General features: G+C 46.4%; 1 protein-coding gene and 1 long non-coding RNA gene across 3 annotated transcripts in view; one reads left to right on the top strand and one right to left on the bottom strand.

The window, feature by feature from the left end:
- BRPF3 (bromodomain and PHD finger containing 3) overlaps nucleotides 1-15,345 on the top strand; it is a 34,597-nt gene extending 19,252 nt beyond the window's left edge. Inside the window, exons 9-13 of one of the 2 annotated variants that reach the window (XM_067753172.1) lie at nucleotides 727-820; nucleotides 4,344-4,441; nucleotides 7,356-7,453; nucleotides 11,531-11,685; nucleotides 13,005-15,345. In XM_067753172.1, the coding sequence (XP_067609273.1) occupies nucleotides 727-820; nucleotides 4,344-4,441; nucleotides 7,356-7,453; nucleotides 11,531-11,685; nucleotides 13,005-13,188 (629 nt within the window). In that variant the 3' untranslated portion in view covers nucleotides 13,189-15,345. The other variant, XM_067753173.1, reaches the window with a different exon arrangement.
- LOC137232061 (uncharacterized) overlaps nucleotides 2,330-15,720 on the bottom strand; it is a 39,483-nt gene continuing 26,092 nt past the window's right edge. The window contains exon 3 of the long non-coding RNA XR_010946856.1: nucleotides 2,330-2,571. This is a non-coding gene — a long non-coding RNA (uncharacterized lncRNA). The remainder of the gene's footprint in view (nucleotides 2,572-15,720) is intronic.

Below are 15,720 nucleotides of genomic sequence, written 5' to 3'. Positions count from 1 at the left end.
CTCCATAAGTAAGAAGGTATTACCTTCACTTCACGAAAGTAGAAGCCAAGGCTTAAAGAGGAAAAGCGACCCATATTTCAGAGCCCAGTCTAGAACCCAGGGAATCTGACTCCCCATCATCCCAGGAAGGTCTGGTCTGCCTTAGATCTGCTGAAAAGTTCCCCCCATCCTCAACTTTAACTAGCTCTGCTAGATATCTCAGGGTGTGGTTGACACAGTCCTTATCCGGCTCCAGCCTCCCCTGACACCATCCCAAAAGAATGAAGCTAGCTATTGCCAGCTGTGTGATGGATAGGGTGTGTGAGTGTTTATCTGAAGAGGCAAGGTGGGTGGGCTTCCCAAGAGGCAGAGGAGACTCCCTGATAATTGAGGCTTGAAATTAGAAGCAGATCCAGGGACTTGTGAACAAGCCGGAGTGAGGAAGTCTTGGTATTTCCCATTGTAGTCAAATGACAGTAACTGGAATGAGCTATAGGCTATTTTCCTTCAAGTAAACCCAGAAGGATGGGACGGTAAATGCGGTGTCTGTTCACTGCCCTAGCCAACATTTCCCCCAAACCTTTATCAGGTTCTCTCCACCACCCAAGACCCATTTCCCAAGAGGAGGGACCAGCCATCCTCTCCATCCCTCCCTGCTGAGCCCTCCCAAGGTGGCTGCCTCACACTGCAGCATGTGTCGGGGAAGGGGGTTTCTACACTCAGGCTCACTTTGTGTGTTCTTGGCAGGTGTGACCAACGGCTTTGGAAAACACACTGAAAGCGGGTCTGACTCAGAATGTAGTTTGGGTCTCAGTGGTGGACTGGCATTTGAAGCTTGCAGGTAAGAACACTTGTCCCAAAGCCGTGTTTGCAGCTCTGCCACCTCTCCATTTATTTTCCTTTCAGCTGCAGATTGAACCTCCTCCTGCTTATCTCAGTTTTTTTCTTCCCGCACCCCTGTTATTTCCTGAAGCCTCTCATCTGTGACTCTGGTAGCTCCTAGGAAACGTTGTGACCCTTGACTGTCAGGCCTGATCTGACTAGGGGGGAGTAGTGCTGATGCTTTATAGGGTTTGTAGACCTGAATTTGGCTCCAGAGGGTGGGGACACCCTCTGTATTGCCCAGTGAAGTTAACATTTGAGCCAATCCCCACCCACCCCCTGGCCCATTTAGATAACCCAGTTATAGACATGGTTTCACCCTTTGCCTTTCAGGGCATCATAGCAGTGGTGTAGGAATAAGAAATGGACAGATAGGAAATTTGGAATTGCCTTTTAGTCTGACAAAGGCCCCAGCTCTTCTACCATCTTTGAGCTGGGAAGGGATGGGTTTCTTTTCCCATTCTTTCACCTGAAGGGAGGATTTCCGAGGCCAGAACCTTCAACTTTCTTCCACGACTAAGAGTTTATTGAATCTCTCTGCTCTGTGTTGTATGCTCTGCAAGACACCAGGGAGTGTGGGACTCTTGGAAATGGGAGACCTTCAGTGCCACAGAAGAAGAATGACTTGTCCTGAAGGCTGACCTCATGGTCCCTCCACATGGCTACTGGATGGATTCTGGGTTCAGAGCAGGGGAGGAGAGGTCCCAGGGCAGCACCAAAATACTATGTGTCTGTGCTTCAAAGGCAGGCTGGGTGTAGGTTCTATTGGGTTCTCACTCTACGCTGGTGCTGGGCTCTTGGAGGCCCCCAGATGCCCCCTTGGGCCTGGACTGCTCCCGCGCTGTAGCAGGACCCAGCTTTCAGTGGCTCCTTAGAGATATTCTTCCCCACCAAGCCTCAGAAATGTCCTAGCTGTCTCCCTCCATGTTACAGCTCTAGAGATATAGGAGGAGTGGATGGGAAAACACAGTTACCAGGCATAGAGAAGAGGCAGAGATTTCAAAATCATACAGGATGCTTCTAGCCCGGTCCCGGGTTGGAGTTCCTGACTCCCTTCAAAGATAAGGTGCCTGGAAACCCAATTCACTGGGGTGGGGTAGGAGTGGGGTTATCAAACTGTCCCCTCTTAGTCCTTGACTAAAGGTAGAAGGTATGTTTGGCCCCTCCCTCCACAAAGGGTGCTCTTCCCAGCTGTGAGCCGCAAGGAGCAAGCCAGGCCAGGCTCTGGTTAGCCTGCCCGTTCAGACTGCTTGCCTTTCTGCGGAACATGCCAAAGCCACCAGTTTCTCTGGGGCCCTGCTCAGTGTGGGAACAATGCCCTTGGAAGGCGTTTCCTCGTTAGCTCAGTGGTTCTCAGTAGAATTTTGCGGTTTACAACAGGAGATTCAGGCCTTCAACTACAGGGATTTTTTTCTTTTTCTTTCTTTTCTTTTTTCCTACATTGTGGGGGTAAGTACATAAAGGAAGATCTTATTAATTAGACTAGAATCATATAATCGCAGAATAAAGAACCTTGAAAGAATTTCTGGTCACTAATCCCATCCCCTTCCCATCCTGTCCCTGGGTTTATCTTTTCTAATGATTTTCTTAGCAGTTTGGAGCTGCACCCTCTTCTTTGGGTCACTCATTCAATTATTAATTAAGCACTTACCGTGAGCCAGGTACTGTTCTAAGCCCTGATAAGGTGTCTGTTCTCAAGGAGCTTATCATCTAGAAGGGAGAGATAAATGTTAAGCCAGTAAGCAAAATAATTATTGATTGGGCTGTCTGCTTAGACCTGGGTAACTTAGAGAGAGGGCTGAAATGCAGGCCATGATCGAGTCACTTGTGCGTTTTTCTATGAAACAGGAACATATGGACCTAGTTTTGGTGTTGCATCCTGTCTCATTGAGCTCAACCTTCTCAGAGCTCATCATCTGATAGTATAACATTGGTAGTTTATAATATTCAAGTGAGACTTTAAAATTTATTGCCATTTATATAATAATATTTACTATATAACTTCTATTTATTGAATACTTGGTCTGTTCTGTACTGAGTGCTTGCTGTGTATTAATCCATTAAATCCTCACAGCAACACATGGGGAACACAAGCCTCAGAGAGGTTAACTTGCTCAGGGTCACAGAATGAATGAGTAGCACAGAGTGAGGTTCTGAACCCAGGTAGTCTGGCTCCAGAGTTTCTCTCTTAACTGCTTGGTTGTGCCCTCCTATGTTGTATTTGGAGATGTCTCCCCAGATCCATGATGTGAACTTGGAGAGGCTTTCATAATAGAACTACCAGTACCTTACATTTTTATAAGGACTCAGATTCTTTAAGTCCAGTGACAGATTTTTGTAGGGTGCATGGGAACTGAATTCTGAATGTGAACTGGGTGTTGTTTTTTCCCCAACAGGTCCTAATTTTGACTAGCAGGAAGAAAGCTCCCAACCTACTACTAACTGAAGGATTATGATTCATCAGGTTCTCATTGTGCCAGGTTTTCTGTATAAGACCATGATAAAGTCAGTTATGATTCAGTAACACAGGACTACCCTACTCTCCAACCAGTCTTAACCCTGGCCTCTTCGTATCCCATTAGGGGCTTCTTAAGCATTTTTACTCTACTGCAGGTTGTTGACTTGTCTTTTAAGCAATTTTTTTTGTTGAAATAATTATACAGCAGTAATATTTTTTAAAGTTTGGGAAAAAACCATAGCCACATCATTCTTGCCGAGAGCTTCTAACTGTGATTGTACATTAGAATTGCTTTGGGAGCAACTTAAAAATACTGATGCCTGGGTGGGTTCCAGTTATACCATTATTCTTGTATTACTGTTCTCATTTTTGCCTATTACCTTCTAGTCTTTGTCTACTATATAGTTTTTATCTCTTTGCAGTAGCCATATTTTAAAAAAACTGGTCTGCTTGGTAGTTTAAAAAAATCCATCTCTGTCTAAGAAAAACGTCACACACATAAAGTAGAAGTGAGAAGCGGATTGTTTTTCCAATTTAAAAAGTCTTTTCTAATTAAGGAAGTAAGGCATGTCCATTATAGAAAATTTGGGAAAGAGGCAGATTTTTGTACCTCAAAAATAAATTGGTTTCTAGAGAAGCAATGTGAACCAGAGAGTTAAGAATTCTGGGCAGATGTGAGACAGGCCCTCCTCATGGCCAGGCTGCTTAGACTCTGGAAGGATTGACAAGTGCCTGGGTGACCTTCCCTCTGGATGAAATCCAGTGTCCCTGGGCAGGGGAGCAGGCCTCTCTTTCCAAGTTCAGTCCTTCCACATGGATGAAATGTTTCCTTAAGCCTCGTGGGAACATTCTGGTCAGAAGTATATCACGGGTTAATATGAGTTTTTAGGGGAAGGTGAGAAACCATTCTCCTTGAAGGGTTTTTGCAGCTCTGCTCCTAGCAGAGATGGGAGAGCAGGAGTGGATGTGTTACTCATTGAAATTGTTCATTTTGCTCCTCTCTCCCTCCCTGCTCTATATGCAGTGGTCTGACACCCCCCAAACGCAGCCGAGGGAAGCCAGCCCTGTCTCGAGTGCCCTTCCTGGAAGGTGTGAATGGAGACTCTGACTACAACGGCTCAGGTGAGGAGTGCTGTACAGGTGCATCTTGGGGGACCAGGCCTTCCAGAGAACCAGTTCTGCGGGCTGCAGCCAGACCCTGAGCTCCTCCGAACCTGGGGGCACTCGTCAGGGAAATGGCCCTTCCTCCCAGGTCATTCATACTCCTTTTACTTTTTTTTTAATTCATCTTATTTTGAATAAGTAACACATACCATGGTGACAAAAATCAGAAATGTACAAAAGGGTGCATAATGAAAAGCCAGTTCTCCCCTCCCTAGAATAGCCATTGTTAGCGGTTTCTTTTGTGTCTTTCCAGATGTAATCCATACGTACACAAACCAAAAACTTGTGTGTATATTTAAAAGAGTGAGCAGAGAAGCCTAACATGCACATTCCTCTAAACTATGCCTTTTTTCAGTTAATAATATATCTTGGAGATTCTTTTGTGCTTTTTATTGGCTGCCTAATATCCCATTACATAGGTGTGCTATCATTTACTTAGCTGGCCCTCTGCAGATGGACGTTTAAATTGTTTTTGTTTAATTGTCATAGTCAATGTTGCAGTGGGCAACCTTGTACAAAGATCATTTTGTATCCCTGGGGAGTATATCTATAGATATACTCTATTGCTGTATTGGAGGAAGTATGCATTTGTAATTTTGATAGATATTTCCAGTCTGCCCTCACAGGAGTAATATGATATCCTGTGTCACTGAATTTCACACATAACCCTGTAATTTCATGTGATCCAATGCTTCTACTCCCTACTGGGGTAAAATGGAGACATTCTACTCCAGCAGGTCCAAACAGTAAAACACATGGATCTTATCTCCTCTGACTGAAGGAATAAAGGACAGGGCAGAGCCAAAGGAGAGGACTGGGTGGTGCTTAGGTGGAACAGGTGCAGGGCTGGCTGTTCTCTGAGCACACCTCTGTCCAGCCCTCCTATGGGGGGTGTGCACTCTGGATGCCCTGTCTTTGAAGCTTCCATCTAACACTCAGCCTTCAGGGCTTCTCTTCCCCTCTTTCCTTTTCCCAACTGCTTTATTTTCCCTTAGCATCAGTTTCTTTTTCATATGTGTGTTGATGAATGCATGCCTGCATGTTTCATTACTGTCTGACTGTCAGTGCCCAGAAGGCAGGGCTTATGTCTAGGTTAATTTGTACAGCATCTAGTGCAGAACTGGGAGCGGATTGGCACGTACTTTGTGCTTCTGGTGGTGACATTTTATTCTTATTTTTAAAACCACGTAATTATTAAAATGATGCCAAAGGAAATTTAAAAAGGAAACTGACCTTCCACTGTTCCATCACCTTAACACAATTGCCTTCATTTCTCTATGTTGCCTTCTATTTATTTCAGGCACGTTTTTCACAAAATGCTAATCCAAAACACATGCTCTTTCATATTCTGCTTTTTTCAATGTTATCTTCCAATCAATGCATTATAATTTACTTGTTTCATTGTTAGAATTTGGTTATTTTCAAATTTTAACATTATACATAAGGTAGTGAACCCATATTTTTGTTCAAAAGCCTCTTATTCATTTTAAAAGTTATTTTTCTAAGAACAAATTCCCAGGGAAGGAATTTACTGGAGTAGATTGTTCATACTTTTTTTTAAATGGCTCTTGAGACTTACTGCCAAATTATATTCTGAAAGGATTAGACTGGTCTGCAATTTCCTCAGCAGTATATGATTGCACCAGTTTCCCCACAGCCTGCCTCTTCAGTAATGGATTTTGTCTTTTTGTTGTTATTGCTATTGATTTAATAGACAGAAAACAAGACCTCATTATCAGGAATATACTTTATAAAAAAATTATATATGTAGATGGTAATGTTTCCTTAGGAACATGATTTCTACTCTGTGGAATTGGATCTTTTCCTTAGTTGAGTGTGGTCACCTCCCTGTTGCCAGCTTATAGACTGGGGACGGGAAGGGACGTTCCTCTGTGTATTCAGAGACATTTGTGAAGTACCCATCCACGTGTGCTAATGCATTAGGTGCAGAACAAAGTAAACCGAAGAGATGTGGTGCCTGCCCCAGGCAGGACACCCTGTGTAAGGTTCTGACAAAACTGGCAAGAAAAGAATCTGCAGACCTGCTTGGCTCTGCTGAGTGCTGTGCAGCCAGGTGTCCTGGATAGCCAGGTATGGCCCTGTCAGAAAAGAACTCATTTAGCAAATAGTTTTACTGGGATATCCATCCCAGGCATCTTTTTCCATGAAGCCTCCATCATGAGGCCCACCAGTCAGGGAGGCCCAGAGAGCAGTTTGTGGCTTTGCCAAGATGCATTATAGTCCTTCTTCCTGGTGTCCTGGTGATGAAGCAGTTATATTTTTCCAAGGAACATCAACCTAGGGTTCTAGTTCAGAGGTCAGCAAACTGTAACCTGTTGCCTGTTTTTGTAGGGCCCACGAGCTAAGAACGTTTTTTACATTTTCAAATGATTGAAAATCAAGCGAAGAATGACATTTTGTAACACGTAAAAATTACACAAAATTCAGATTTCAGTGTCCAGAAATAAAGTTTTATGGGGATACAGCAGTGCTTGTTCATTTACCAATCGTCTATGGCTGCTTTCATGCTACAGTAGTAGAGTTGAGTAGTTGCAATGGAGACTGCAAAACCTAAAATACTTACTACAACGGCTCAGGTGAGGAGTGCTTTTAAAGAACAAGTTTGGCCTTTTAAAGAACAAGTTTGCCGTCTTTTAAAGAACAAGTTTGCCTTTTGGCCTTTTAAAGAACAAGTTTGCCGTCTCCTGATCTAGTCTTAAGAACTAAGGAGAGGGTAGGGAAGAGGAAGGGTGGAGGGGATGTTGCTGACTCATTCCTGGGCTGCCCCAGTCAAATGGAGGCCCCGGGCAGGCCTCCTGGGCACCATTCCATGCCCCCTTGGGCACTGTCTCCTCCCCTCCCCCACCCCCAGGCAGAAGCCTCCTGATGCCCTTTGAAGACCGTGGAGACCTGGAGCCCCTGGAGCTGGTGTGGGCCAAGTGCCGAGGTTATCCCTCCTACCCCGCCTTGGTGAGTCTGCCTGATCCTCCTCCCTCCTATGGGTGGTCTGGCCCCTGCCTTGCCTTGGGGGCTTATCTGATTGGATCAAGCCAGGAGAGTGTGATTGGGAGTCAGGGTACCTTTAGCTGCAGAAGGGAGGGAGGTTTTATCCCAGCCTGGGTGGGTCACACCAGCTAGACTCCCTGCTTAGGGCTCTTAAAATAGGTTAAAGTTTGCAGACAGAAGTTAGGACTCTTAGTGATTTAATAGCATATATTTATTTGCTAAATAAAAAAAATTATCTATTATTCATAAAAGTAAAATGTGCTCATTGTAGAAAATTGTAAAAGCTGTTAATAATGCTTAGGTGTTTTACTAAATGTCTGTCATGCTAAGTTCTTGAAATGCTGCGGAAGGTATGGTTATTCTCATTTTATAGGGGAAAAAACTGAAGATCTATTTGCTACCATGGTCATCTAGCTATTAAGTGGCAGGGTTGGAATTTGAGCCCAGGGCTCAAAGTGTGTGATGTCAAAGCCTGTGTTCCGAGCCACTGAGTTCAAAATCACCCACAGTGCCATCTATTCAGAGATTACCTCTTGATGTATATCCTCAGCCCTTTTTTTTCTGTTTAATGCATAAATGTGCATAAATATGAGACCGTACTCTGTTTAACCTCCACTTCACTTAACAGTACACCATGAGCATGCATGGCTTATGCCATTAAACATTCTTCATCAGCAACACTTTCATTACTGCATCATCTTCAGTCGTATGCGTGTACCTTATTTTAACCATTCCCTAGTTGGTCATTTAGATCATTTTGAATTTTTCACTATGATAAACAGCCAGCAGTAAGCATCATTGTAGCTTAACATTTGTGCACATCCATGGTTATTTCTTCACAGTGAAGAAGTCTTAGGAATGCCTTCTTGGGGCATCTATGTAAAATTCTGATGCAAATTGCCAAGTTGCCCCTTAGAACATTAGTTCTGGTTTATACTCCCACCAGCAGTAGCTAAAATTTCCATTTTTTCCATAGTGGCAGTAGCTAAAAATTCTAATTTTTACCACCCTGATTGTTATGTCTTAGGGCTCTTTCTATATTAGGGAGGTAATATCCATCTGGCCCTGAAAATACTGATTCTAACCTTTGGGGCATGTCACAATCATCTGGGGGAATTTTTTAAACAATGTAGATCCTGGGGCCCCATCTCAGGTCAACTGTATTAGACTCTCTAAAGCCAGACCAAGGCATGAATATTTTTGTTTCTTTTTTTTATGACTATTTTTTTTAACACTCCCCAGATGATCTGTAGTGGGTGTTGAGAACCGCCCTGCCAGCCTATGCGTGCACACAGAGCTCTGAGCCTCTCCCAGCTCATTTTTGTCTATGGCTCTTTTCATAGACAGCAGCCTCTTTAGGTGAAGAGTGCAGGAACTCTGATCCTTTCTGGACAGGTGAGGAAACTGTAGCTCCAAGAGGTTATATGACTTTCTGGAGTCATATTGGAACCCATGCTACCTGCCTCACCCCCTGCTTAGCAGTGGCAGGTGGGAGATCCACATTGTGATCCAGCGCTGAGGAGGTTGGACCTGGGGCTGCCTTCACAGGCTCCATGCCCAGCTGTCAGTGAGACCCCCAGCTTAGTTGTTGAAGAATTGATTAAGACTGTGCAGGTTTAGTTTTGTTTTTTTTAATCTCACAATACAAAGAAAGCCAGTCTAAAACTAGTCTCTTTTTTTTTTCTTTTTTTTTTAAATAAATTTATTTATTTATTTTTTGGCTGTGTTGGGTCTTCGTTGCTCTGCACGGTCTTTCTCTAGTTTCGGTGAGCAGGGGCTACTCTTCGTTGGGGTGTGCGAGCTTCTCATTGTCGTGGCTTCTCTTGTTGTGGAGCATGGGCTCTAGCTGCGTGGGCTTCAGTAGTTGTGGCATGTGGGCTCAGTAGTTGTGGCTTACAGGCTCTAGAGCGCAGGCTCAGTAGTTGTGGCGCACGGGCTTTGTTGCTCCACAGCATGTGGAGTCTTCCCGGACCAGGGATCGAACCCGTGTCCCCTGCATTGGCAGGCGGATTCTTAACCACTGCGCCACCAAGGAAGCCCCTCTTTTTTTCCTTTTTAATTATCTTCTTAATCATACATTTTCTTTTGTGATAAAGAAATTCAGCCACCACCTGAAAAAACCTACCACCTGAATACAACCTGTGTTTTCATTTTGGTTTATGCTCTCCCAGTCATTTTCCTCTGCATACTTAAATATGTACTTGCACATATAGTGACTATACGGTTTTTAAATTTCTGAGGCTCTTGTTCTTTAAAAAAATGTTTTTTGTTTTTATGTAAAAATTATGTATCTACATTGCAGAAGCTTTGGAAAAAGGGAAAATCAACACAAATCGCAGCATTATGACATCATCTATAAGCATTTTGTATTGTTGCTTCTATTTATCATTTATATATTATAGCCGTAACAATGGTGTGTGTACGCATTTGTTATGTAATGTGTTAAATGTTATTGCAGACTTTATTTCCATGTTTTACATCTGCATGACATTTGAGTGAATGGACCATTATTTATTATTTGGGGATACATTTGCCTCTGTCTTTTTTAAAAAGGGAGGCGAGCTCCCCTTAAGAGGCAGACTTGCCCATCTTGCTTCTGCCCTTGGGGGGACACTTTTCACAGTCTGCCCCACTTTCCAAGCCAGGCACTATCCCCACTGTTGATAATCGAGGAAGTTCAGGAGGGCTTGTCTGGTGGTTCTCATTAGGACCCTTAGCTTCAGTCCCAGGAGGGACAGACAGGCTGGGAGTTAGAGTTTTTACCAAATCACACAGCTGGGGGCAGGGTAGTGGTGGTTCTTCCTTAGAGTAAACTCTTAACTAGAGGACCTGCTTTTAGCTGCTTATCTTGAGAAGGATGTAGGGAAGCTGGCAAACACCCAGAAGTAAATAGAGCAATTTTTTATTATAAGAGACCCCCTGGGACAGGGTATAGGAATTAAGATTGCTCCATCTCTGGAGAAAGCTGCCTCCTCCGTAAGTTTCCAAGTCTCCCTGGCCTTGGTGCACAGAGATTATCAGCCAGCTGCTCTGGAAGCAGGGGCTGTGTAGGAGGCAGTGGGCAGCAGAGGCCCAAGCCTTGTCCAGGCGCCTGGTTTTAGTCCCAGCCAGCTACATCCTTCTGTGCTTGGCATTCTCCTCTGTCAGCTAGTACTTGTCAGCAGACTTCTCAGCATCAGCAAGAGGATGAAATAAGATGATGTGTGAATAATTAGGAGCTTTGGTAACTTTGTCAGTGCTCCACAGCGCTGGAGAATTATTATGTTGATGCCACCAGGCATTTTGCTGAGCCCTTGCCCTTGTGGAGCCTGCAGCCTCAAGGACTCATTCTTCCAGTGGCCCTTGTTTCCGACCACATCATTCTCCCCTCTTCAGCAACCCTCCACGCTCAGTCTTTTGCCTTCTCTCTGATTTTACCGTGGAGGTGCTAAAATTGTATCTGGTCTATGCACCAGGAAGGATTATAGTCAGACAGGAAGGTGGTGGGTAACCAGGAGATCTGTTTAGGTAGAACCAAAGGGATGGGCCCTCTGGCCGATTCAGGACCTTCTTCACAGCCATGGTGTCTAGGAAGCCCCTGAGATTTTGAAATGAATTGCACAGGTTCTAAAGGTAAATTGGCAGGGGAAAAAAATGGCCTCCATTCCTTTCCCCTAAGGGACATTGGGAGGAAGGCGTTTGTCTATCTGGCCTGGACGTCAGAGATGCTCCACTCACTTCTGAAAAACCCCCACCCTGGCTTCCCAGTACTCCTCTTTCAGCTCTGGGGCCTGACAGTTGATGGAGCAAGCTCCCTTGTCGGAAGGTCTGATTGGAAAGGGCCAAAGGATTAGGACAATACCTGGGGAAACAGGGTCAGAATTTCTGTTTGGGGTACTGAGGGTCATTGGAAGAGGTCAGCCCCTCCATCACTGCATTGTGGGCCGAGCCAATCCCCTGCATAGCTTTGGTGTACGGTGGTTCAGTGGGTAGTCCTACAGCAGGGTGCACTGGTCACCCCGTCCACCCCCCGCTGAATGCTGTCTCCTTTCCTGCTTCCAGATCATCGATCCCAAGATGCCCCGGGAGGGCCTTCTGCACAATGGCGTCCCCATCCCCGTCCCCCCACTGGATGTGCTGAAGCTGGGAGAGCAGAAACAGGCCGAGGCTGGAGAGAAGCTCTTCCTTGTCCTCTTCTTTGACAATAAACGCACCTGGTGAGTGGGTGCTGCTGCTGGGAGGGTGCACCAGGATGCAGGCCAAGGGGCCCAACCAGGTGGCTGTTCTAATGCTGACGTGCCGGAGAGGTACACAGAGGGGCTGTGGACTCGGCCACCCTTCCTCCACCCAGGTGAAGGTGAATGGTTACCTGCCAGCAGCCGGTCTGCATTTGCCATGTTAACAGTAACCTGGTGTTACTAATAACACTGATTAATGGTGTTAATAGTAACTGAGGGGTATTGCAGATTAGATTCCTTGTGAAACACTCTGAGATGGAGATTTGTATTCGGAGTCATTGGGAAGAGCTGTGAGGGTGAGGGGGCGCAGCACTGGGCAGAGGAAAAAGTTGAACTGCAGTGCACTTGCTGCAGAGGCCTCAGCTCATCCTGTTTGGAGCTCTGGAGCTGGGTGGCTCATTAGAGATGTCAGGGATTGGGGCTGTGCCTTTGTACCCCCATGTCAACCAGTCATTGAATGCTGGCTGCCCCTGGGGAGGGGGGTGACATTGATGGGGGTTGATTCCTGGAGCGGGACTCACTTGAGAGCCTGTAATCTGCCAACACTCCCAGCGGCTGCAGGGAAGCATGTCTCAGTCCTGGGCGGAGAATTCTGGGCAGTGCAGGATCCACCGCAAGGGGCTTGTCTGCTCATGGCTTACAAACACCAGCAGGAGGATTCTTTCACCTCTGCTTCTGTAGAGTGAGGAGGTAGGACTAGCTAATAGCTATCATTTATTGAGCATTTACTCCATTTCTTTATGCAAATTGCTTTACGTGTATGATTTCATTTGGTCCTCATTTAAATCTTCATTAATCCCCTCCCAATCCATTTTACAGATGAGGAAGCTGAGGCTCAGAAAGCCAAGAATCCATAGCCAGAACTGGGATACAAACCAAGATCTGGCTCCAAAGGCTGGGCTCTTAGCCACATGTTATATTCACTCAGGGACCTTTTAAAAAACACCAGGTGCAGGCCCCACCAGAGATCATTTCATCGATTCCTGACATCAGCTCCACTTCCTAGCTGTAGCTCCCTGACTCCGCAAGGCAGAGTGAGGCTCAGAGCCCTCCAGATGACTCAGCTAGTCTCCCTGGGGGCACATGGGCTTCCCTCTGGCAACCGTCTAAGCTGAGTGAGTGTCCTGGGCCCAGCTGCAAAATAAGTCCCTTGGTAGCTTCCTGCCTGTGGCATCCCAGCCTGCCTCCCTCTGCCCTGTCCCCTCCCCCTGGCTTTGCTGGTCCTGGGCAAGTGGGTCCAGAAGAGCCTCCTTTGGGACCCACCATGGTCCAGCCTTCTTACTGTGCTTGTATTTTAGGCAGTGGCTTCCGAGGGACAAAGTCCTGCCCCTGGGTGTGGAAGACACTGTGGACAAGCTCAAGATGCTGGAAGGCCGCAAGACCAGCATCCGCAAGTCAGTGCAGGTGGCCTACGACCGTGCGATGATCCACCTGAGCCGAGTGCGGGGACCCCACTCCTTTGTCACCTCCAGCTACCTGTAAGGGCAGGGCCTGGCCTGCATCTGCCTGCCCTGCCTCCGTCCTGTGGGGCACAGAGAAGCCTCTTCCTGCCCCAGCCAGACGTACGGCTGGCAGCTTGCCCCTTCCATGGCAGGCCAGGGACTGGGCTGTATCCTCCCCAAGGACAAGGCCCCAGTTTGGACTAAACTGCATGGTTCCCCTGGTGGGCCTGCTGTGTGCCAAAAACTCCCACCTGAGCTCCCTCAGGGGCTTGTCCACTGAAGAACCAGTTAGAAATAGAAACAGCTGTGAGGCTTGGGCCCAGCCGAGGAGATAGACCTGGCCCCAGAATGCAAGAGGTCTTGGGCTTTCTCAAGGGTGTGCCTGGCCCCTCCAACCCATTCCCAACTAACAACACCTCAGGGTGAGCGAGGCTCTGACACTGACCCCAGAGGTGCTGTGGATACACTAGGGTCCCACGGGGAATCTCACGGAGCTCACCCTCTCTCTCTATCACCTGTCCTCATACCTCTTCCCTGCCCCATCTTCTGCACCTCTGCCCAGTCTCTCTTTTTCCCTTGTTCCTTTCCCGACTTCCTCTTGTGCCAAACTGACAGAAACCATCACCAAACTGATCTTTTTCTTTTTATGGCTCATTCCCTTTGAGGCCAGCTGCTAGCCTACCACTTGGGTGACCCCTTCACCAGCACACCTCCCCACCCCCTTACATGTGCTACAGACAAACAGCTGAGGCCAGCCTGTGAGAACTTGCCCGCTTAGATTGAGGCAGGGTCCCTCCAGCCCTCTTCTGTCTTGCAGAGAGGTGGGCTCAGGCTGGACGGGCTCCTGTCAGCAGACCAGGCTGCTTGTGCCAGTGTCCATCTGTCCACGTGGATTCGAGGGTTGTTGGGTGAAGCTGTGCCCTTTGGCTGGGTCTGCCCTTTCACTCCTCCTAGCGTCTCCTCGTGGGCTTTTCCTTTTCTGCACCTGCAGCCTCTAGCCTCTCTCTCTACCACTAGGGATGGCGTGGGGCCTGCAGTCCAGCATCTTCCTGTCCTGCACTCTGCCCTGCCTAGCCTCTGCTGCTCTGAACTCCAGGGAACACAGTCTTTTATTTCAAACCCTCTGTCCCTTTCCCTCTTTTCCTTCAACCCCCTCTCCACCTTTACCTTCTCAAAACCAGAAGGGAAAAAAAACTGTGAAACGGGAATGCTGACTGACAAACCAACACAACTTTCAGAGGCTTCGATGTCTGTTCTCTGGATGTTTCTTTTCACCTCTTAAGCACCAAAGTTGCAGGGCCAGGTTGCAGGCCACTGATTGCCATGTTGATTTTTAACCTGACGTTCTTTTTAATTGTTTTAAATTTTTCATAGGGGAGTTTTGGACAAAACAAAGTCACTGGGGAGATCACTGCCATTTTTACACACTTTTTAAAAATACAACCAACCAACCGCCACGACTTCTTATACGTTTGGGACATGAGCCAGAGTTTAAAAGGGAACCAACAAAACTCTCTATAACATAAAGGATGGGGTTTTGGATTTTGTACAATAATAAAACTACAATACAGCCTATGGCTAGGGAAGGACATAGTGTATATAATTGTAAAATACTGTTCTAAATTATTCAGGCCTATAGTTTCCATTACTGGAGTCCTCCATTGTGTGGCTGAGTATTTTAAATGCACACAGTGTGGTTTATTTAAAGGAGCCAATGCGTCCCCCCTCCCCAGGTAGTCGGTCAGCTGTGGACTATGTGACCTTCGTCTCAACCTGTGTTGTAAGATCTCGGGGCTTTCTCTCTCTCTCTTTCTGTGTCTGTCTCTTCCCCCCAATACTTTCTCTTTCTTAGTCTCTTTCTCCCTTTTTTTTTTTTCAGTCTCTTTGAATCTTTCAGTCTCTCTCTGAGTCTCATTTTTAAAACTGCTCTTTTAGAACGGGAAACGGCTCAGATCCTGCTGTGGCATGGGGCCTATGTGTCTCAGTCGCGTCTGCTGTGAAGCACACGATGCTCTATTTATTGTAGAAAGTGACTTTATTTGCTTTCTAGAATTGTTTATAACAGATGGTATAAGAGAGGTAATAAACAGAGAAAAATCTATGCTTGTAAAGAATACAAAAGTTAATTTTACCTACTGTAATATGACTGTCTTAAACTTATTTTCTCTCTGAGAAATAAATGTTCTAATGGGCAGCAGTTGCTGTGTGTGTTTGATGTCGTCAGTGAGGCCTGCCCTTCTCCTCCTAATCTCTGCAGCCCTCCCCCTCTTCAAGACACCAGGGCCTATTAAGAATGGGGTTGTCTAGCTGTTGCACACTCCCAGCTGGACAGGGCTCTGTCTCTCTGTCTGTCTGCCTGCCCGTCTGTCTCTTGGACCCCTGGGAGGGGTGCAAGAATGATTTCTGACGTTTTCCTCCCCAACAGCACTGCCTTTTGGGAGTTGTGGAAGGTCCAGCCTACTTCCCATGCCTTGGCTGCTCTGTAGCGCCATTCCTTTAGGAGCATCTGCTCCTTGTTCAGTGGGAGAAGTGGCCCGTTGGACATCTCGGGCACCTGTTCACCAAGCTTGCA

This window comes from Pseudorca crassidens, chromosome 10 (genome assembly GCF_039906515.1).
Source record: "Pseudorca crassidens isolate mPseCra1 chromosome 10, mPseCra1.hap1, whole genome shotgun sequence".
Taxonomy (NCBI): Eukaryota; Metazoa; Chordata; class Mammalia; order Artiodactyla; family Delphinidae; genus Pseudorca; species Pseudorca crassidens.
This window is presented reverse-complemented; position numbering and strand designations above follow the sequence as displayed.